Source organism: Doryrhamphus excisus, linkage group LG4, assembly GCF_037039965.1.
Source record: "Doryrhamphus excisus strain RoL-2023G ecotype Guam linkage group LG4, RoL_Dexc_Guam_v1.1, whole genome shotgun sequence".
NCBI lineage: Eukaryota > Metazoa > Chordata > Actinopteri > Syngnathiformes > Syngnathidae > Doryrhamphus > Doryrhamphus excisus.
Genome location: NC_136360.1, coordinates 7118733 through 7139774, shown reverse-complemented (window position 1 = coordinate 7139774; position 21042 = coordinate 7118733). Strand labels below are relative to the sequence as shown.

The 21042-nt window shown below is 41.2% G+C and overlaps 3 protein-coding genes across 5 annotated transcripts; 1 reads left to right on the top strand and 2 right to left on the bottom strand.

Moving 5' to 3' along the window:
* Positions 1 to 574: 574 nt before the first annotated feature.
* On the bottom strand, positions 575 to 5894 carry lpxn (leupaxin). The gene is made up of 9 exons (XM_058073001.2): positions 5698 to 5894; positions 5165 to 5223; positions 5015 to 5070; positions 4425 to 4521; positions 4106 to 4336; positions 3845 to 4018; positions 1506 to 1587; positions 1286 to 1434; positions 575 to 1211 (listed from the first exon to the last, which is right to left on the bottom strand). The coding sequence occupies exons 1-9, from the start codon at positions 5771 to 5773 to the stop codon at positions 945 to 947; spliced, it is 1191 nt and encodes a 396-aa protein (XP_057928984.2). The 5' UTR covers positions 5774 to 5894; the 3' UTR covers positions 575 to 944.
* Positions 5895 to 6921: 1027 nt separating this feature from the next.
* On the top strand, positions 6922 to 14268 carry scyl3 (SCY1-like, kinase-like 3). 3 transcript variants are annotated; one of them, XM_078790059.1, is made up of 15 exons: positions 6922 to 7183; positions 7297 to 7480; positions 7725 to 7910; positions 7988 to 8101; positions 8734 to 8790; positions 8879 to 8981; positions 9056 to 9167; positions 9253 to 9330; positions 10325 to 10464; positions 10548 to 10732; positions 10985 to 11156; positions 11225 to 11380; positions 11982 to 12694; positions 13492 to 13599; positions 14258 to 14268. In XM_078790059.1, the coding sequence occupies exons 2-14, from the start codon at positions 7316 to 7318 to the stop codon at positions 13555 to 13557; spliced, it is 2247 nt and encodes a 748-aa protein (XP_078646185.1). In that variant the 5' UTR covers positions 6922 to 7183; positions 7297 to 7315; the 3' UTR covers positions 13558 to 13599; positions 14258 to 14268. The 3 variants fall into 3 exon arrangements, with proteins under 3 accessions (XP_078646185.1, XP_057928982.2, XP_057928980.2); XM_058072999.2 differs by lacking the exon at positions 14258 to 14268 and having other exon boundaries at positions 6922 to 6992; positions 13492 to 14163; XM_058072997.2 differs by lacking the exon at positions 14258 to 14268 and having other exon boundaries at positions 13492 to 14163.
* Positions 12755 to 20948, bottom strand: firrm (fignl1 interacting regulator of recombination and mitosis). The gene is made up of 25 exons (XM_058072996.2): positions 20731 to 20948; positions 20428 to 20541; positions 19995 to 20034; positions 19827 to 19915; positions 19611 to 19715; positions 19382 to 19522; positions 18898 to 19060; positions 18740 to 18824; positions 18497 to 18635; positions 18323 to 18412; positions 18182 to 18246; positions 17960 to 18108; positions 17758 to 17890; positions 17189 to 17375; positions 16606 to 16688; positions 16429 to 16480; positions 16187 to 16276; positions 15908 to 16093; positions 15704 to 15823; positions 15543 to 15638; positions 15344 to 15457; positions 14982 to 15086; positions 14821 to 14901; positions 14609 to 14752; positions 12755 to 14525 (listed from the first exon to the last, which is right to left on the bottom strand). The coding sequence occupies exons 1-25, from the start codon at positions 20737 to 20739 to the stop codon at positions 14313 to 14315; spliced, it is 2793 nt and encodes a 930-aa protein (XP_057928979.2). The 5' UTR covers positions 20740 to 20948; the 3' UTR covers positions 12755 to 14312.
* Between the last annotated feature and the right edge of the window lie 94 nt (positions 20949 to 21042).

Here is a 21042-nt window from a genome sequence, read left to right as displayed (position 1 = left end):
ATGTTGTACACTTGACAGTACATTTTCCATGATTTTGCCCTTTTTTTGGGATAATGGCTCTTACTGTGGTGAGAGTGGGCTATTTGCTTTTTCACACAGGGCCATGTAGGTTTGGATTGTTTTTCCCCCACAATGCATTTTGTGTTCACTTGTGTTGTCATTGACTAATATTTAAATTTGTTTGAGGATTGGGCGGCACGGTGGTCTAGGGGTTAGCGCGCAGACCTCACAGCTAGGAGACCAGGGTTCAATCCCACCCTCGGGCATGCGTGGGTTTTCTCCGGATACTCCGGTTTCCTCCCACATTCCAAAAACATGCTAGGTTAATTGGTGACTACAAATTGTCCATAGGTATGAATGTGAGTATGAATGGTTGTTTGTCTATATGTGCCCTGTGATTGGCTGGTGACCAGTCTAGGGTGTACCCCGCCTTACGCCCGAAGACAGCTGGGATAGGCTCCCACGTGAGGAAAAGCGGTAGAAAATGAATGAATGAAACATTTAAGTGTGATAAAGAAGAGGGCAAACACATTTTCATACCACCACGGTCTTTGGGATAGAATATAGATAGATATATGATATACATATTGTGATATTCCAGATGTCGGAACTTCTAAAATGAATGGATGAATGCAATGGAGGTCTTTACTTAACAACAACAATCCATTAAATGCACAAATAACTTGATTTCTATCCCTGTACTTAGACTGAATGATGTACAGGTATTTATTGATTGAAGCAGTGGTGTTCAAAGTCCAGCCCAGGGATTATTTTGGGCTCTCAGCTTTCTTTCTTTGCCCGCTGCATATTCTAAAAACTAAACTGCACAAATTTGCTTTGTCAGCTATAACACAAAGCAGAGATTTTGATGTTTTGTTCAGATAGCTTGGCATATACATTGACGTAGAGCTGATTCATTCATTCTTCATTTTGATCTTTCCATGTCACACAAAGAGTTTGTTATGGCAGGCTGAGCAGTACGGTTTGCCTTTGTGCTCTTTAAAGATTCCTTGGCTGAGCTGCCTCAGACAGAAAGCGCACACAAAGTGTTCTGGGTGAAACTTGCTGTCCAGAGCCGAGACACAGCGACCCACGATGGGCTTACGGCAGCTGCCGCACAGAGTGCCCTGTCGGGAGTGGAAATGCGTCTGGCAGAGCGGCCGACCGTCCAGCTCCATGAAACGGCCGTCGGAGAAGGGCTTCAGACAGTCCTGGAGTGGGAGAGTGTGACACATGGATGAGATGATGAAAGAGAACATGCTAGATGTGAGGGTGAGAGGCGCACCGCACAAACGAAACACTCCAGATGCCATGTGCCGTTAGCTGCAGTAAGGTACTTCTCCATCACTGACTCCCCACAGCCTGCACACTTGGGGGCAAAGAGGTGGTAGAAGTCTTTGCGACAATATGGCTTCCCATCCTTCTCAAGGAAACCTATTACAAAACATTTAAAGTGACCAATAATAACACAGACACTTAAATTGGTTAGAAGTTTGACCTTTTACCATCATCTCCAAAGAAGTCTCCGCAGTGCGTACAGAAGAAGTGGTCGGGATGCCACGTCTGGTCCAAAGCTGTCAGGATGTTCTGCAGCAAGAATTACAGTAAGACATATTTCTCTCGCTGCACGGCGGCCGAGTACTTAGCGCGCAGACCGGAGTTCAATTCCATCCCCGGCCATCTCTGTGTTGAGTTTGCATGTTCTCCCTGTGCATGCGTGGGTTTTCTCCGGGTACTCCGGTTTCCTCCCACATTCCAAAAACATGCTAGGTTAATTGCCGACTCCAAATTGTCCATAGGTATGAATGTGAGTGTGAATGGTTGTTTGTCTATATGTGCCCTGTGATTGGCTGGCGACCAGTCCAGGGTGTACCCTGCCTCGTGCGCAAAGATAGCTGGGATAGGCTCCAGCACCCCCGCAAGCCTCGTGAGGAAAATGAAGGAATGAATATTTCTCTCATCTTACAATAACAGCAGGAAGGAGAAACATGCATTTTGTAGAAGCCGCATTAACCCGTGATGGGTCCTTCTGTGGGTTTGAGTATTGCATGTGGACTACAAAGTATGTAGAATCATCTATTCACAATACTGTAAGTAGTTTACGTCATGTATATCCCGCTGACCTGCACTCAACACAGCCTGTTTACAGTACATACAAGTATGCCATGACTTCATTATACAACACTATTTTACTGCAACTTTCCTCACTGTATGCATTACTTTATTATGTTGATTTCTATTGTGAAAGGGGATGGTCACTAATAATTGTCACAATTATATCATGTATGTGTTGTGCGTGTGTTTGTGCACTATGAAGTGTACTGTGGACTTTGACTTTGTGGATTATCTGAACTTTTTTATTTTTATTTGTATCATGCAAGGTGGTGTTTGCCATTAATAGGAGGAGCAGTGTGAGTGCACTATTGGTTTATCTTGGCTTCACACAGGTTGTGTCTCTATCTAAGTATAGTTGAGCCCATCTGATAATACGGTGACCAAGTGTCCTGTTTTCCTAGGAATTGTCCTGTTTTCATGTTCTGTTGGAGCCGTCCTGGTTTTAGAATGACCGTCATTAGGGTACTCTTCTGCATGCGATGTCATTCCTGAGAGGTTATGATGTGGGCAGCTTTTTAAATTAGTGTTGCTCAAAAGCCAAAGAATAACAAAACATTTATTCCTCTGTAGACTTGCCAAGTTAAAGTCTTGTAAAATTGGTTACGTCATGCACAATGGCGGTTTGAATTTCCAAGTTCTTTGCAACTTTTGACGCCACATTTTCTTAACAAGCATTGACCGCAGGTTCCTGTCTCTTTTTGTTTTGAAATTTGTGTCTCCATACAGAGGAGACACCATTTGCAAGTCTTGAGTCCTGGTTTTTGGAAATCAAAATATGGTCACCCTATTTTTTAATATACAGTATATTAAAAATTGACATATTTATTTTATTTTTAAAGTGTCTTTCATCTTAAGTCTCATACATATGAATGAAAATTGGTGATTTATTTGACAAAGAAGCTAATGAAGTCAAACTATTAAAGATACATAAACGTTACTTGATCATTTTGTGTGCATCAAGCATTGCACACAACTACAGTAGTAGTAGTAGTAAGTAGTAGTAGTAGTAGTAGTAGTAGTAGTTAGCAAAGCATGCGTGTCCTAATGAGAGGTGTCTTGTATTATAGACAATCAGTTTTCCAAGTGCAGTACAGTATTCCTCCTGTCAGAGAAGCTAATACGGTTGCAGCCTCGCATACCCTGGGCTCACACTGAATCTCTTCCAATCCGATCCAGTCCATCTTGCCGCAAAGTGCCACGACACACTGACTAGAGCACATTTTGTGGCGCTTTCTGCTGCACCCCAAACTCTATTTGCTCTCTCTTGGAGCTAAAAATATGTATGTTTTTGCCTTTGAAGATAACGGAGGTTAGCTTAGCAGGTTTGAAAAGTATGTTGTTCTTTATTTTTCTCAGGCCGCAAGGCAGTCTTTTGGCACCTCCCTGGGGAGGCCCGCTTCCAACTTTGAAAGACCGTGCTACCAACAACCATAAAAGTCTGTGATCCAGGTCACTACGGCAATGACAGAGATGGTGTTCTCCTTAAAAGGATAGTTCAGGTGTTTTTACATGAAGTTGTATGTATCCTGATCAGCAGCGTAGTGCATCAACTGTCACTTTTCCCCCCACTTCATCCCATGAGCCGAGTTATGATGGGTTTTTGGTGTTTAAGAAAGTAGTTTAGGCTAGTGGCGGGATCATGAAAAGCGTTAAAGCATTAATACATGCCAAGGTATCATCACAATTACTAACTGTTGCTATAATGTATGGTATTTATGAATACCTGTACCTGTACAATGGGTCCTTTGCAGTAGGCACAGCGTGGCGAGAAGAGTTGATGATAGTCTTTTGTGCAGTATGGACGTCCTTCCCTCTCAAAGTAACCTGTGGTGCTCAGCTCTGTCTTACACACCGCACACACAAAGTGCTCCGGGTGCCATGTTTCACCCATGGCTGTGATCATCTGAGCAATACAGCAAAAAAAGACAATTCATGTCTTGAACACATTGCCTTTAATGCTTCGCTGATGGTTTGTGTAACATTTTAATACCTTCCCCACAATGGCTTTGTTACAGGCAGCACAGTGACCCTTGGCTGTGGTGCGGACGCCAATCTTTTCCAGGTCAGTTGTCAGCCCGCCAAGAAGATTGTCTATACTGTCTGCGTCTTTGCTTTCTGCTGAAGCCTTTGCATTTAAATTCAAACTGGTCTCCTGTTGTCCTTCTTTAGCTTTCTTCTGCTCTTGTGGTGAAGTGGTGAAAAGTGGTGAAAATTCTGCATTCTAAATGGGGATAAGATCAGCCAGGTAAGTATGAGACTATATCAGTGTACATATTGAAACAATACTGCCCTCTGCTGGTCATACTGACCTGAGATCCCAGACTCATCAGATCTTGTAAAATGGAATCCAGCTCTTTGGTAGGAGAATCATCATCCTGGGTAGCTTCCACTGGAGGGGGATAGTCACTAAAACCCCAAGGAGGTGAAAACATCAAAAACTGAGACGGTTTATGAGGCATGAATAATATATTATACAATGGAATCTCCAATCTTGAATGCTTTTAATTAGAATAATGTGGACTCTTGGAAAAATAGGCCCACAAAATGTGCACCAAAACTTCAGCTCTCAAACCGCCGACATGTGTAACGTAAGACTTCAGTGTTCAGCATCAGATTGCATTTGGCTATTCTTGTGCTCAAATAAAGTTGCTAAAAACATATATACATATATATACACACACACGTGTGTATATTTATTTATTATTTTATATATACTATTATCATGTTACACTTACATTCCGATACTACTTAAATATGGCCTGTAAGCTGAATAAAGGTTTCATAATAATGGTGACAGTTTTACCCTGGAACAGATAAATGAACTCAATGTGGAAAAAATGCGATGATGGTCAACACTGGAGATTGCACTGTATTATATTCACATGCAGTGAGTGAACACCTGTAAACTTTTAGGTTTGCTCCCTTCTTAGGTCCATTGTTGACTGCGACTTGCACCTTCAGTATGACAACACACAAGATAAAACACCCACACAATATTTCATATTCCATGGCGGTATTTGACAATGCTGCGGTTTATGTTTATGTTTACCTCACTGCCAGTTGTATTACTGCCTTCTGGATTGAGAGCTAGCTCCTCCAACAGCAAATCTGTGACAAGATACACAAACACAACAACACTAATAGTGTATTCCACTTTTTGCTGTTAACACTTTAACCAACTTGTGTGATTGCATTTCCTGTAAAACAACATGTTTGTGGTTAATTTGTGCAAAGCTGGTTTCCTCAGGAAGTGATGGCATAACATTTATACAGAAGTAAAACTCATAAGAATCTTGTGGCAAATATATTTAACTCATTCATACTGTAGGTTACACCTGCACAAATATTACCTTTTGTAATATTCAAAATAAAAATCATGTTTCTGATTGGGATTATAGTTTGCAGCAAGCAACTATCATACTCAGTGGTCATATTTTCTCATGATTGTAAAAAAGTTATATTACAAATATTACTTTAAAAACAACCACAACAATAAACATTCTTAAATCACTTTGCTTAAAAATATAGAGTCAATTGATCAATTCGACCATAACTAAGAAAACAAAACATGAGTAGCCTTACCAAGCTCATCCATGTTACCTTCTGCTTTCAAAAAGAAACTACTTGAATGTTGTTTTTTCCCCTTCCACTGCTTCATTACCAAGGTAACCAACCACAGTTCATATCTTCACTTCCCCTGACAAAAATTGTTGCTGAATCAAGAGCTATACTGAAAGATGAGATATAGTTCATCCACGAACAATGCATCAGCTTAGCCTGGAATATGTGGTTTGTACTTGTAAGTCATTAAGTAATTGACTTGTGTTGTAATTAAGGAGCGTTAAATAATAATATTAGAGCGAAGGGACATTTTAATTTAATTCAGCAAATCTTTAGTGAATATTTTTTATTTGTATACGAATCGTATATGTAGTATGTAAAAATATATATCGATATGTCTGTATTTACATATACTGTGCACAGATACACTACACACAATACTCGCACGGTATTTTTTAAATCGCTGATATTCTTGAGTACCACTAGATAGAGCCCACACACCACTGTTGCTGCTGGTACCATTTATTTATTTATTTAGGTTTTTTGTTGATTTGTATTGGGAATGTCTCCCAACAGGAAAGTTGCGGATTCGATCCTCTGTCGTCCCGTGATCATGACGAAGTATACGGTATACTGAAGCCCCAGTTGCTCCAGTAACTGAATGTGCTAAATGTGTGTCAAAGCGTTTTGAGTACATTGGAGTTGGAAAAGCGCTATACAAGTGAAAGACCATATAAATGTACATATACCAATACATATATACATATCTTTCCTGATTAGTATATGTCCGCTGAATTCGTTAACTATATTCAAAATATCTAAATGCCCTTTCATTTTCAGTTTGTGACCCTCTCAGGATAAACTCTTAATTGTGATCAAAGTATGCTTCTATCGACTTCTTAAATGTGAATACTTTGAAAGGGTTCGGTGCAAATTTAAAGAAATTGCTTTTGATTTCAGTAAGTTAATAAGAACAAAGAGCCTCCACTTAACATGTAGTAGCCACTTGCTTAACGTCACTACCTCACACCACTCGAGTTAACACCATTAACAATGAAAACATGGGTGAGTCGTGTTATTTTTACGTACTTTGCCTTAACACAAGAAGTGTGAAATGTTGTATTTTATAGTGGATATGTTGGTTAGACGAATTATGTGCAAAAATTTTTAAAAGATAATGGTAGATCATAAACACAGCCACATACATTTAACAGTTATGATTGCATCAACCCCCTTTCGCTGTGGTTTCGTCCATACCGGAAGAGTCCGTGTTTACAGCACGTTAGCATACTAGTCCATTTGACAAGACATGAGAGGTAGTCTGTTTCTCGCATTTTTATTGACAACTCATATAATTTAGTTTTATTCGCTTAAATTAAAAATATAATAAAGTGCTTTATGGTTGTTCGGGAGCCTTTAAGCTACGGGGAGACGTAGCAATGGCCAGCTGGCTAATGCAGCTGGTAAACTAAACGCTGGCTAACCCCTACTAGCAGCCAATAGACAGGTAAATAGAAGTGTTTTAGAATGTATTTTAGGGATCACGATATTGTATCATGTGGTGGCATATATCACGTCCAGGTGAGTGATGTCGGATAAACTAACACGATGTGCCTACAGTTGTGGGGCGAAAGAAGCCATGGGCGCCGAGAACAGCACTGTGCGAAGTTGCACGCCGGAGGAGCCACTCCTGAGCTTACCCTTCGGACTCACCATGTTCTCTGCGGTGCTCCAGGACGGAAGAGCCGCTTCCGTGTTTGTTCACAAACGCGGCAATGAAGATAAAGTCAACAAAGCTGCCAAGGTATGTTTGTCACGGACATTTTTACCCACATTCCAACTGTTTACATCAACCATCCAGAGTCCTGTCACGTGTCGCATAAAGGCCATGTTTGTTATCACCTTTACTTCCTTTATATACTAATTTCACATGGAACTACAATAGCCATAGTATAACCTATACAGATCGAGTCTCACTTGACACTAATTTCATGTATGTTGGCATATTTAGCCATATTTTACTAATATGGTACACACATCCTCTGCAGCACTTGAAGACCCTGAGACACCCATGCCTACTGCGCTTCCTGTCCTGCTCGGTGCAGGATGGCAGCATCCACCTGGTGACTGAGCGCGTAAAACCTCTGGAGCTGCTGCTGGACAGCCTCTCCCCTGAAGAAATCTGTGCTGGAATCTATGACCTCCTGCAGGCACTTGTCTTCCTGCACGAGAGGGTGAATGAAATTGGACTGAGCCTTCTATGTAAGTGACACCTTACTACTGTTGCTAACCTGTTGTCCTCATCCATCAGGGTAAATCGAGCCACAACAACATTTGCATCTCATCCATATTTGTCAGTGAAGATGGACATTGGAAGCTAGGAGGGATGGAGACCGTCTGCAAATTCTCTGAAGCAACTCCAGAAGTAAGATCCAGTGCATTCCTTAGCTGCCCATCTTATAAACCAGGAAGTGCATGCCAAGGCAACAGGTGCTGCTTTAACCCGTTCTTAATCACATTTTCTAGCCATGGAAAAAGCATGAAGATGTAGTGGACATAATAAGACTAAATAAGGCATTCAAGATATAAATAAGAGTCAGGCTTGTTTGTGTTGCTACAAATGTGTCCGAGAAGAGTGAGAGGTGGACAGGAAGTGGCATCGTGGGCTCAGATTTGAGTTTAATCCTCCTATGGCTAAATGAAAATAGCCCATGTTTTTATTAGGGATTATTGTGCCTGTTTTGAGCTATTGTAATTCAGACCTGCAATAAAAGCCTGTGTGATCAAGTCTGCCGATAGTGTGTCTCACCGAACACAACAGTAACAGGAAATCTGGTTAGACTAGCTTATACCATCCCATTTAATAAGGGGTGGCGCAACTGTTGGTGAGACACAGCTATTGAAAGAATATGAATATACTTCATAATGCATGTAATTGCTAAGTCATCTTTCAGTGATTTGACGCTATGGTTAAAATTACACAACGCCAAAATGTATCAAAGTCTTTGTGTGGACCTCAAGGGTTTTGCCTTTTATGACATTTGATGTTGTTGTCAGTTTCTTGTCAGCATTCAGAACGTGAGAGAGGCCAGCTGTGTTCCTCCTGAAGAGCAGGTTAGCATAAACACACTAGAAAATATTTATTTCTTATTTATTAGTTGTTTACAAGTTCTAAAATAAATGAACATTACGTTGTTGACAGGTGGAGGGCTTTAAAATGCTTCCAGACAAACATGCTCACTCTCGGGACTGTTACTCTTTCGGTTCCATGCTGGAGGCCCTCCTCCCTCTCTTAAGTGGTTATGGTGAGTAACAGTGATGTTGTTAAAAACTACAGTACATACAGTACGTCTTATTCTAAAGATGTTTCTCTTTGCAGTGTCCCAGGAGCTGTCCGACAGTCTGATAAAGACCCTGCAGGCAGGCCCACTGAACTCTGACCCCGTATGTCGCCCTCTCCTCAGCTCCCTACTGACTCATGATTTTTTCAGGTGCGCATGGTGGTTGTTTGTCGATGTCGGGTCATGCTGCAAACATATTTGTTTTGATACACAGCACGTGTGTTCATATACACAGGAATGATTTTCTGGAAGTGATGAACTTTCTGACAAGCCTTACCCTTAAGACGGAGGAAGAAAAAAATGAGTTCTTCAAGTAAGAAAACATATTTTTGTTTTTGTTGTTGTTAAGTAATGATACAGTACATCCTCACATTGTTAGCATTATTTCCTCAACTGCAGAGCAGAGAGTAATTGTTCAAATTAATTTACTGTACATAGTCTTATATATGTTTTCTACATTATTTTCTATATTATTTGAAATGTGCTTTGATACAATATAGGCATAGGAACTAACTTCATGTTCTGTGCAAAAAATTTATGATATACGGTTGTCCCTCGCACACATACAAGCGCTTCAAATTTCGCTGATTCACTATCAGTTTTTTCTAACATGTTTGAATTAATAAATCATGCTGTTGCATATTCAAGCAAGTGTTACATATTTTTTTACATATTAAGTATGAAAATGGTAAAATTATTGAAAAACAATGATTTTTTTTTTGCAAATAAATTTAGTATTTTCAGTCGTGTAAAAGAGCACATAATATCCCCAAGCATGCTGTAAAGCCTCAACCACCAGTCCATGCAAAACTTTCAAGTGCAATGATTAAAATAAATAAATAAAATTTAAATAATTTGTAAATAACCACATACATTTATTTTTATTTATTTAACTTTTTTTTTTTTTAAGAAATGTATACAGTTATAAGCTGAATGCTGCAATGAAGACACAAACGCAACATTACCATGCAGATATGTCCATGGTGTACTGTGGTGAAATTACTTTCACTTTTGAAATTGGATATTAGGTTCCGTAGGTACCCACTCCTTGTGCCCGGACGGCTGTGTTTTGTTGCGGGAGCTTGCAAGGGAAATGGCGCTCCAACCGCTGGTTAATCCTACAGACCGTCAATAACTTACTATTGCGTTGAAAAGACTAGTTTTTTAAAAAAACAAAAACTAAAGTAATATATTCTAAGGATCGGATCAGCAAGACTACAAAAAAAGCTAAAACTGTGGATCAGGACATCCCTAATACACAGACAGTAATTTGGATTTATTTGGGTGCTGCTTTCCTGTCTGCACAGGTTTCTACTCGACAGAGTCCAGAGCCTGCCAGAGGAGCTGTTTGCTGTGCGTCTTGTCCCCAAACTCCTCAACTCCCTTGTATTTGCTGAACCAATGGCCGTCAAAAGTTTCTTGCCACATCTGCTAAAGCCAAAGAAGGGTAAGATGACATTAGAATGGCAGCACATCAAAAAACGTCCTTGTACAACTTGGTTGCAAAAGCTTCTTCTTATGCCTGGACAGACACAGGTGGCAGCGGCGACGAATTCCTGCTGTCTGCAGCCCTTTACCGCAAACATGTCATCCCTCAGCTTCTCAAACTCTTTAAAGTCAACGAGGAGCACGTGAGGATTGTGCTGTTAGCGCACCTCCACATCTATGCACAGTTCTTTTCTCGCGACGAGCTGAAGATTCAGATCCTACCTCAGGCAAGTGGCCATATTACAAATGATGTGCTCAACACAACCACTAGAAACAACATAAAACCAGGTATAAAAGAACAATGCTAGCCATCAGTGTACTCCAAATGAATACCTTTTTGCTTGCAGGTTGATGATTTCCCCCGTCCCTCCCCCACACAATGTCTTGAAGACACATATTAGAGATCTACATCATCCAAGTATGACTGTGTCCACAGGAAACTAATATGAGGCATGCTGTTTTTTCCCTTTTGGATGCAGGTTTTGCTCGGAATGAGAGACACCAATGATGCTCTGGTTGCCATGACGCTGCAGAGTCTGGCTGTGCTCGTACCTCTGCTGGGTGCTCAAGTGGTGGTTGGAGGAGAGAGAACAAAGGTCTTTAAACGCACCACCCCCAAATTCACAAGGTCTGCGGAGACCACACCAGAAAGTATGTTTATAAAAAGACACAAACACAAAACATAAATGCGGCTGCCCTAATTGATTATCTTCTTGCAGCATCACCCATCCATATCATTGGAGGCTCCCATCCTCAGGTGGCACAGCCGAAAGTGTTGAATTTGTTCCCCAGACCACCAGGGAGTGAAAACTCCATCCATGTCAACACAGGAAGCTTTTTGGGGAGCAGAAATTACCCACTGGAATCGAAATTAGGTATGACTAGAAATGAGTGCAAAATATTGGCATTTTCATCACTATTGTACTAAAGAGCCATACAGTAGATAAGGGTATTAATGACCTGAAACATCCAAGTGTGACAAACATGCAAAAACAAAAAAAAGGGGGGGGGCAAACTTTTTCCAAACCACTGTATTTATTAATCTTCACATGTGAGGTCAGATTTGGGGCCAAATTGTAACAAAGTTAACTGTACAAGCTAGTGCTTCCGTAGCCACACAGGGCACTGCCATCTTGCAGTGATGTCACATCATTACTTCATTCATGTACAGGTAGTCCTTGGTTTATGTACAAGTAGTGTTCCTGGTCCGTTTTGGTGTCAACCGGATCTCACGCCTAAATTTATAAATGAACCCCTAAGTCAGCCACACTGTACACAGAACACATGATCTAAAATACATTAATAAAACTAAAATAAATAAAAACAACAGAACAATTATTTACCGCTGTGGTTGTCTTCCACACTGGGAGTGACAGGAGTGAGAGAAAAGGCTAGGACAATAAGTATTGGAACAGAAAACAGTAAGACAGTGTGATTCTACAATGCTTATGCCCCTCGCCCCCATCTTTGTTACAGGCGGTAGTGAAGCGATGCCTCTGCCTTTAAATGGCTTTCGCCAGGATGGTGATATAGACTCTTACATCCCGGAGCAGCCAGCACACATTCAGAAAAGCCCTGTGGAGGACTGGCCCGACTGGAGTGACCCAGACGAGGGCGAGGACGTAAAGAACAAACCAGTCCAGCTCCTCAGTGAGGTCTCAGAGAAACCAGACAGAGTCACCACAACACACCAGAGTGTCGAAGAGGATGAACCTTGGGATGACTTTGACAACACTGAAGCAACACCTTGTGCTGCTCCGCCATCAGACCTTGTGTTCACAAAAGCTAGAGGTGCCACTCCACCTGTTAAACACACCACTGAGCCTCTCAGACTTGGATTGTCCAAACCTCTGAAATTGAGCTCAATACTGCAACCGGGCAATGAAAGCAAGACCGCCTCATCATCATGGGATGGTGTTTGGACTCAAGAGGAGAGTGAGGCTGACCTCAAACCAGCAGGGCCACAGAAACACGGGGTCCTTGGAAGTCTAGGGGAGGAGTTCACTATTAAAGTGAAAAAGAAGCTCGAAGTCGACCCAGAGCTGGATTTGTTTGCAGACATGGTGCCAGACATCAAGCTGTCCTCATCGGCTTTGACACTGAGAGCAAGCGGCGGCACAGAACAGACAGACAACTCAGCCATTGACACAACACTCTCTGCCAAGTTTGCAGCCACCAGTGTGACGGAGGTGAGGTTTCATTTTAGAAATGTTTTCACTTTATTTATTTATCAGCAGAATGTACCAGGGATTTATTAGACAGTGACATTTTAATCAGTCTTTAGGAAGTACAGTAAGTGATTTGTAAAGGACCTGATTTGAATCAGGATCAGCACTTCACTTCCCTTCAGCTGTTGGCTTTGTCAAATGTAAATACTCCTTGAATTTGCTGACAAATGCTCAACCTGTTTCACAACCAGTTACAAATGTAGTTTGATTTCATAACATGTAATGTTTAGTATCAGATAAGTGATATTCATTAAAGGGGATCTATTATGCTCATTTTCAGCCCTTTGTATTGAGTTGCGGACTACTGTAGAGCAGCTACACACAATAACCCACACAGAAAGAACACAGAATGTTCCAGAATCTGCACCCATTCCAGCTGTACTTTCCCACCTCATGGAACGCCCACTCAGCTGATTGGTCCCACTTAACTTGTACAGCTCGGACCCAGGCACATCTATATATGGAAGTCTGGCTCATTGTGATGTCACAGCCAATGTTCTACTTTCATGGTTCACTTCCAAATGCGCCAACTCCATTATCTGAAACTTTGGCATTGTTTAACACAATAATACAACATTCTAACAACATGTTTTGGTCAGAAACGTCGAAAAGGCCAAATAGGTCCTTTTAAATAAATTGATTCCACGATTGCAATAATTTAAAAAACACATCTGAAACTTTAGCCAGGAAGTTGCCTCTAAAACAGATTTTTCTGAGTGTTGTTTGAGTGAGAGTGGTGTTTTTTCCCTCTATTACAGACTGAAGCAGATGGCTGGGACGATGGCAACGACCTCAGCTGGGAGGAGGAGAACGGCTGGGGATGACATATCAGGATCCGATACAGGAACAGTCAAAAGAACTCCAGAGGCCCACTTCTCAGTTACCAAAACTCTGAAAGAGTGGCTTTTTGTGTTTGGTTCTTAAAACACACTTTCAAGTCTTTGGTAGTAAGGTGAATTGATGTCAAACTGGAATCAAAACAAGTGGAGGGGACATGAATGAAGCCATTTTTAATTGCTTGCCAACTGACTGATCTAGGTGATACGTGCCATCATCACAAATGACAGGTGAGGATCTGGATTTCCATTTTATTGCAAGAGGTTTGATAGCCTGAAGGCTTGCACTTTGAATGAATGTGAAGTATGAATTTGATAATTTATTAGTGGCTTTTTTGGTTGCTGGTGAAATAAAGCGTTTATTGGAAAATATATTGTCTAATAAGAAGACTGGATGTGGACACAATGTACAGTATATGCCACTGAAAGATAGCACAATTGTGCAGTCGTGCTACCTTGTGGTGAAGTTGGTCCTCTAAGTCATAGTTGTCAAAATGTGGTGACAATACAACTTTGGCTGATGTAAGATCTGAGGTACTGTTGTAAATACTCAAAATGTAAATGTTTCTAATAAAACTGAGAAAAAATAGCAAATGACAATAATTGAAAACAAGCCACCAGTTATTCCTATTCAAATACTTTTCATTCAAGCTAATACATTTTAAAAATTCAAGACAATTATTTGTATTGAACACAGGCTCAGATTGATTACGTTTTGTTTACCCTCCATACAAACAATAGAATTAGTTTTTAGATGTAGCTGCGCTTATTTCACTTAACAGCACCTGCAGTTCTTGTAGGCTGGATGCCAGCCATGAAGGAGGATGCAGTGCTTTACTCCCTGACTTGTCTTCAGTGAGTGCATGGAGAGCTTTCAGTGCACTGGCAGCAGTCTGGATGTAGCGGCTGTACTCCTCATCTGCACCACTCTCCTGCCGAGCTCGTTTAGGCTGAGGCTGAGAAATAAATGGTGGGTAAAAATCTTTTTTTTTTTTTTCTCAATTGTTTTGTAAATGATGACATGAACTGACTGACTGACCTCTGAATGGACCGCAGATTCAGAGGAAAGCTTCCTGGAAACATCTGTTTTGGTCTCTAGACTCTTGATGTGTTGCTCGATAACAGACTTCTCTGCCTTAATTCTTTCTAGCCGTGACACCACACCTTCCTGAGCATTCACTGCCTACAACACAATGCAGACACATTTACACCCAAACATCTACCTTAAGGAGACATGTTGGCCTTTCTTACCTTGCTGAGATAATTCACCAGCTTGGTTTTGGTTTCTTCTACACACAAACTCTGGGAAATGACCTCTTCGTGGTTTGTTATCTTAAACGTTACAAAATGCGTGATTGTTAGGTTTCAGTAGACAATCAAATAAACAAGTATTAATGGAGTCACGGCTGTACCTCTGCAAATTGGGCAAAAGCCTCCAATGCATGTTGATGTAGTAGCCAAGAACTTTCTGATAGCAGCAAACTAAACAGGCTGCTCAACCTTGGCAGAATTTCACTCTGTGGACAAAAAAAAAGTAAGACAGCTAGCTGCCTGTTGGTTTATGTGCAAATCTCAGGACTCTGAATACAGACAACCAGTGAGGAAAATATAGTAGTTGGGTCAGAACAGTAATTAGCTACTCTCGAATCCAGCATTATTAACCAAGAGTCAAATCCAGAGTAGAGATCGGCTAGTGTTTAACACATTGTAGTATTGAAACCAATAGTGATTGACTACTATCTAATCAAATGTAGTGATTGGATAGTGTTAGTACCTGGCTGTCTGGAGGGATGAACACCTTCCCTAGTGATGAAAGGAACTCTAGAGCAACCAAAAGAAGCTGGTCTGCACACTTCCGGGACACAACAGCATCCACACACGTCAGAGCCTAGCGCACACGCAACCATAAAGTTAGCACAGACAACCCCCACTATGTTCTCAATGTAAACAGTGAATCTTAAAGCCACACTTACACGAACGATGACTTGAGGTTCAATGTTTTTCACTAAGACTGCCGTCATTGACAAGAGAAGCTGCAGAGTACACTTCAGCACATGATGGCTTTGCACCTACAAACAAAGACATAAGCGCTACAGCATGCACTGTACTCACACTACACATCTGCATGTCTCACCTGATGTGGCGACATCCTCGACCACAGTTGAGTGACTATCCTTGACGCAGATGATACACACTGTTCCTCGAGAGGGGGCTTGCCTCGAACCACCACTAGGAGGCATTGTAGTACAGCATTCTAGAAAGAAAAATACAAGTACATGCAGTAATGAAGCATGTGTTTTACTTAATCAATGCATCAAATATTTGTTACTGTCCTCACCACTTTGCTTGCTTGGCCCAGTTTGTGCCCCCCACTCTGCCAGTCGGTCAGAGCTTTTTGAGTTAAAGCAATGACGTCCAGCTCCACACGCTGACGGGCATCATTTGAAAGAGCCCTAAGGAGGATGTGACGCCATATTGGGAGATTTTCTGATTTGGATGAAGGGAAGCGCTCCAGTAACTCCATCTATGTAAAGCAATATATTAGGTAACCGGATCTGATTGTTTATTAATCCATGGCAATAACTTCTTTATGGGCACTGGTCAAACCTGTCCTTACCTGGTGGTTGGGCGTCATGAGGAAAAGCATGCGTCTGAGCAGCAGGCCCAGGTGGGATGACTGGTAGCACTCAGATGGACAGCTTTTCACCTGTGGGAGGAGGCAGAGGCTTTGGCTGCAGTTTTTGGCTGTAATAACATTGTACAGTGCTGTTGTCTTTCGAGATGTGTTAGTCTTCTGGAGAGGTCCAGCAAGGCACTGACACTGCCAAACTGCACACAGGGGTTCTACAGAATACCCACCAAATGAGCAATGAGGAAGACATGATGTAGACAAAGTTCAGCTGTGCCGTACCTGCGAGACACAAAATCAGAGGTACCTACTGGCTCTTATGAAAATGAGCAACAGAACAGTTTGCAGCTAGGATTTACATGTTTTTTCCACATCTCAGAGCTACAGATTCAGTAGTTAGTTCTCACCGTGCAGTGAAGCACCACACATCTGCGGCCAACAGAGCTGTCTGACTGTCAGCCTGCAGCACGGCCTCCACTAAACACCGCTCCTGAAACAAAGACAATGAGTGACAATGAAGGGAAAAAAAATAATAACTTATCACAAAATCATGATCGAAGTGTAGCTTACATGGCATCAGGGCTGCAATTTTTTTAGTTGATTAATCTGAAGCTTGTTTTCGATTAATCGTTAGGCCTTAGACAAATCAATATTGTATGAACCAAACAATAGTATGAATAGTATTGTGTGAACCAGTAGTGTGGTCTGCAATATATCAGCAAAATAGGTGAAAATATGTACCACACTTCCAAAGTCACAGCTGTTGCCTAAACCACAAACATTAACGAATCTGCTTTCATGGATGACTAAGGAACTGAAAAAATATTCATATTTGAGAGACTGACAGAGGATATTTACTTATAAAAAACACTTAATCAAATGCCAAAATAGTTGTCAATAAAGAGAACCATGGATTCATCGATTAATTGTTGCAGCTCTTTAAGGAATGACGGTGCAAGAGCCCTCAAATGTGTTGTGTGTATAATTTACCAGAACAGGGAAGTATTGTGTAGGAAGCACGGCGACACTGGCACAGAGGCACACACAGACGTGATGGTGAAGGGACACCTGACCCTGGGCTTGACCTTTCATCATCACTCCCGGCAATGACACCGGAACCTTCCGTTCAACATAACAACGCCGGAAAGCGGTGAACACAGCTTGGTAGAGAGGAAGCCTGGAGACAGAGGCCCGAATAATCGTCAGTGTACATACATACAGTAAGTAAGCTACTGCTCAATGGCTGGTTTGATGTCACCCTAATACACTCTTGACCAAAATTTTTAAGACCACTTCAACTTGCAAGAATTTTGCACTTTTGGATCTCCAAAATGCAACAAGAAATGGGAGTGATGATTATTGGACTGCACTCTGCACCATTAACAACCTTCATTTGGGCCGAAGACCGTCCCGTGTCTGGACGGACAGCCAATCGGATCCTCCGGCTTAGGGTCTGTGAAATTTGTTTGGGTCTACCATTAACAACCTCAGTAGCAATGGCGCTGTGAGAAAATTTTGATCAGGAATTTTTGAAAAAGTTAAGACTATGGCAACTTTACCTGGGTGTCTCCTCTGAAGACTGACTGCCAGCGTACCAAAGTGGCAGCACCTCCTCCTCTGGCTGGGAGGGCAATTGATTCAGGGCGTTAGTCAGCAAAAGGCACTGAGGAAGCTCATGTTCCTTTGGTATGTCTGCACAATAGAGCAAAATAAGAATTAAAAACCGAAATGGTGCATTTAAATTTGGTAATTTAAACTTACACAGGTCCTCCTGGAGGACCAATTCAGCAAAAGATCTGAGGGGAAGAAGCTGCAAAAGAAGGGCATCCATGGGTACCAGAGCTGCCACATTCAGCTCTTCGTAAAGAACAGGGGGCAATGCTGGCGCACACAAGCTGGGAGGGAACTTACTGAAAAGAAATTTCCACATTGCTTAAATGTATCAATACTAGTAATGTGAAAATAAACTAGACAGTCATGTACCTGACAATCTGGAGGTAGATTTGATGAAAGTGCCTGCAAGACTTTGTTAAAAAAGCCTTGAATTCCTGTAGAAACCACAGAAGGGACAGTGTGTACATACCGTATTTTAAAGTACAGGAATATGGGAGCTTATTTTCTGACCTTTATGTAATGAACTAATGTGTTGGCAAAAAATCTGCACATTTTTGCCCTTTTCTGGAAAAGCTTGTGCTCTGTGCTGTGGGTCGCCTCCTACAATACATCAAAAAAGCACTAACATAGAAAAAATATAATAGATTTTATCTAGTCATAATTGCCAAGCCTGCAGCCACAAACCTGCAGACCAGCATGTTTTATCTGATCAGCCAAATCCACAGCGTTGTTGAAAGAAGCCAACAGGTTGTCACACAGGCTGGTGCTGATGTCATTATGATGCAGATGATCCTCCACCAGTGTCTGATACTTTAGACTCTGTCTGAGCAAAGTAATAAAATAAAAGAGGTTAAAATAGGTTATGCAATAGTCAAATTAGTAGCCTAACTATGTGTGCAAAAAATTGTGTCTGGTTATTGGACAAACTTGATGAGGAATTTCCAGGTGTTTGCATGCAGTGCCATGTCCAGGGTCGAGATAACTGAGCAAATATCCAAGAGGCTGTGGATTACTGAGGAAGATTACAAAAAATTGTTAAATGAAGGTATACAAGCATTATTATGAGGACCTATTGTAGAACAAACCTGTGACCATGTCACAGACCTCCTCCTCAGAGGCACTGCTATCAAGGGAGATCTTGTCCAGCAGCTCCAACAGACCCTTCTGGAGTGCGTAGGCCTCTTTGAAGAGCCCCTGTAGAAGGTCAGCCACCAGGGATAGGCGGCCACTGTAGATCACTTCACTTTCCTATCAATAACATGTATATAGAATCCTCATTTTTATCAGGCCTTTCTGTGTGGACGATGCATGTTCTCCATATGTGTGGCTTGTATGCCATACATGTTAGGCTCTTTGAGGGCTCATAGGTGTAAATGTGTCAGCCCTGTGATTAACAGGTGATCAGTGCAGGATATGCCCAGCCACTCAAACCAAAGCCTCTTTTCCAGACCTCCAACAAGGTTGGCAGTGTTTGCTTTTGTACTGTTCATAATTGGCAAAAAATGACCACAATATGCACACGTGTATAGCATCCTTACTGTATATGGTGCACTGAACCGTCAGACTCACCTTACAGTGCTGGAAAGTGTCTCGCAACACTTTCAGAATGCAGGTCGGTAAGGTCCGGATGGCCAAAAGGTCTGGGACTTCGTCATATGTGCCAACATGACGCACGCATGATGACAATGCATCAATGATCTGCATCATTGACTGGAAATAAGGCATATATTTTGTCAGCACGTTTGGGAGTACGAGACAAACTTTAAGTAATATTGACAATATAGATAGTGTAGTACACCTTCAGAACGTTCCTCACTAAGGAACACAGCTCTGTGTTTTGACTGGACAAGCCTCCAACTTGGATTAAGATGTCTCTTATCATACTGTCAAACATTGTCACTGCCTGTAGATATATTGAGTTCAAAATAAACACAAAGATGTAAACACTTACTGTAATACTTAACTGTCACATAAAATTATGCAACTGGACTGACATAGTTACAACAAAGGCAACCTTTGGTAAGATCTTGGAGAAGCATTCATTTTCCAGGTCTGACTGGGCAACATGAGGGAGGAACATGTCTGTTATTATCTTCAGTACACCTATAGGAAAATTATATATGTTCAAAAACCTCCACACTGATCACAAATATATATAAAATTCAATGAAAGTGGAACTTACGTATATGTTCATCCCAACCCTCAGACTTATGATGTAAAGAGTGTAAACAGTTAAGGAAAATTGTGGACATAGGATAGCAAGTTATGAACACACTGTATTGAAATAATTAGATACCTGCATGGGAAATTAAGTCATTGAGTGTAGAGTGTATGGAAAAGCTAAACTTTTGTGCTAGAGCAAATATTTATAAAGTAAATCTAAAATACACAAGTTTCTAAACGTATAAAACTGTCATATAGAGGAACCCTGACTATTTTTTATCCTATCTAATAGATATGTTGATTAGCATAAAAATATTGTGAAAAGACAAACAACTCTTTAGAAAAAAACGGCCTCGAATAGCCGTTTAACATACTGCTTTGATGTCATCCCCATGGTGTAAGCAACCATTGGAAGAGATATTGTGCATATTATGTGATGATAAGTAGGATATAGTAAGTTTGGGTAAGACCGACTTGAGCTCCAAGCGGCATGTTTCCTGACTCCATTGTACAACTTCGTCCAGGAGAGAAGTATTGGCTTGAGACATGACCAGCCGCCACAGAAGCTGTCAAAAAAGGACAGCAATTGAGTCATGTGTACATTTGGATGTATATGTTAGCTTGTAAAGTCCGTACTTTAGCTCAATATGTCTGTGTGTATACATGTATACGTATATATCGTGTGAAATTCATTTAGAGTATAAAGAAGGCATGGCTTGATAGCTAGCGTCATAACATGGCGTTATTATACTTACAACTTTCATAGAAAACTGTTGTCGTCACTTCCCTTCAGATAACGCTAACATCAGTCACCACACAGATGCTGTGAAGTAGTTTCACCTCACGCCAACAGCTACAATTTTAACCATGTCAAATATGAAGCGTTGCAAAGTTTAGCTAGTTCAAGGTCTCCCGCGCCAGTGCTTAAACAGGATGTTGCGTCAACGTCCACTTCCTCTTCCTCTTACTTCAGCGTCTAGTTGACAACATTGTAAACGACAACAGAAACAAATAGAATAAACCTAATTTCCATGAAGTTTATTAGTATAATAGCAAAAAGAAGAAGG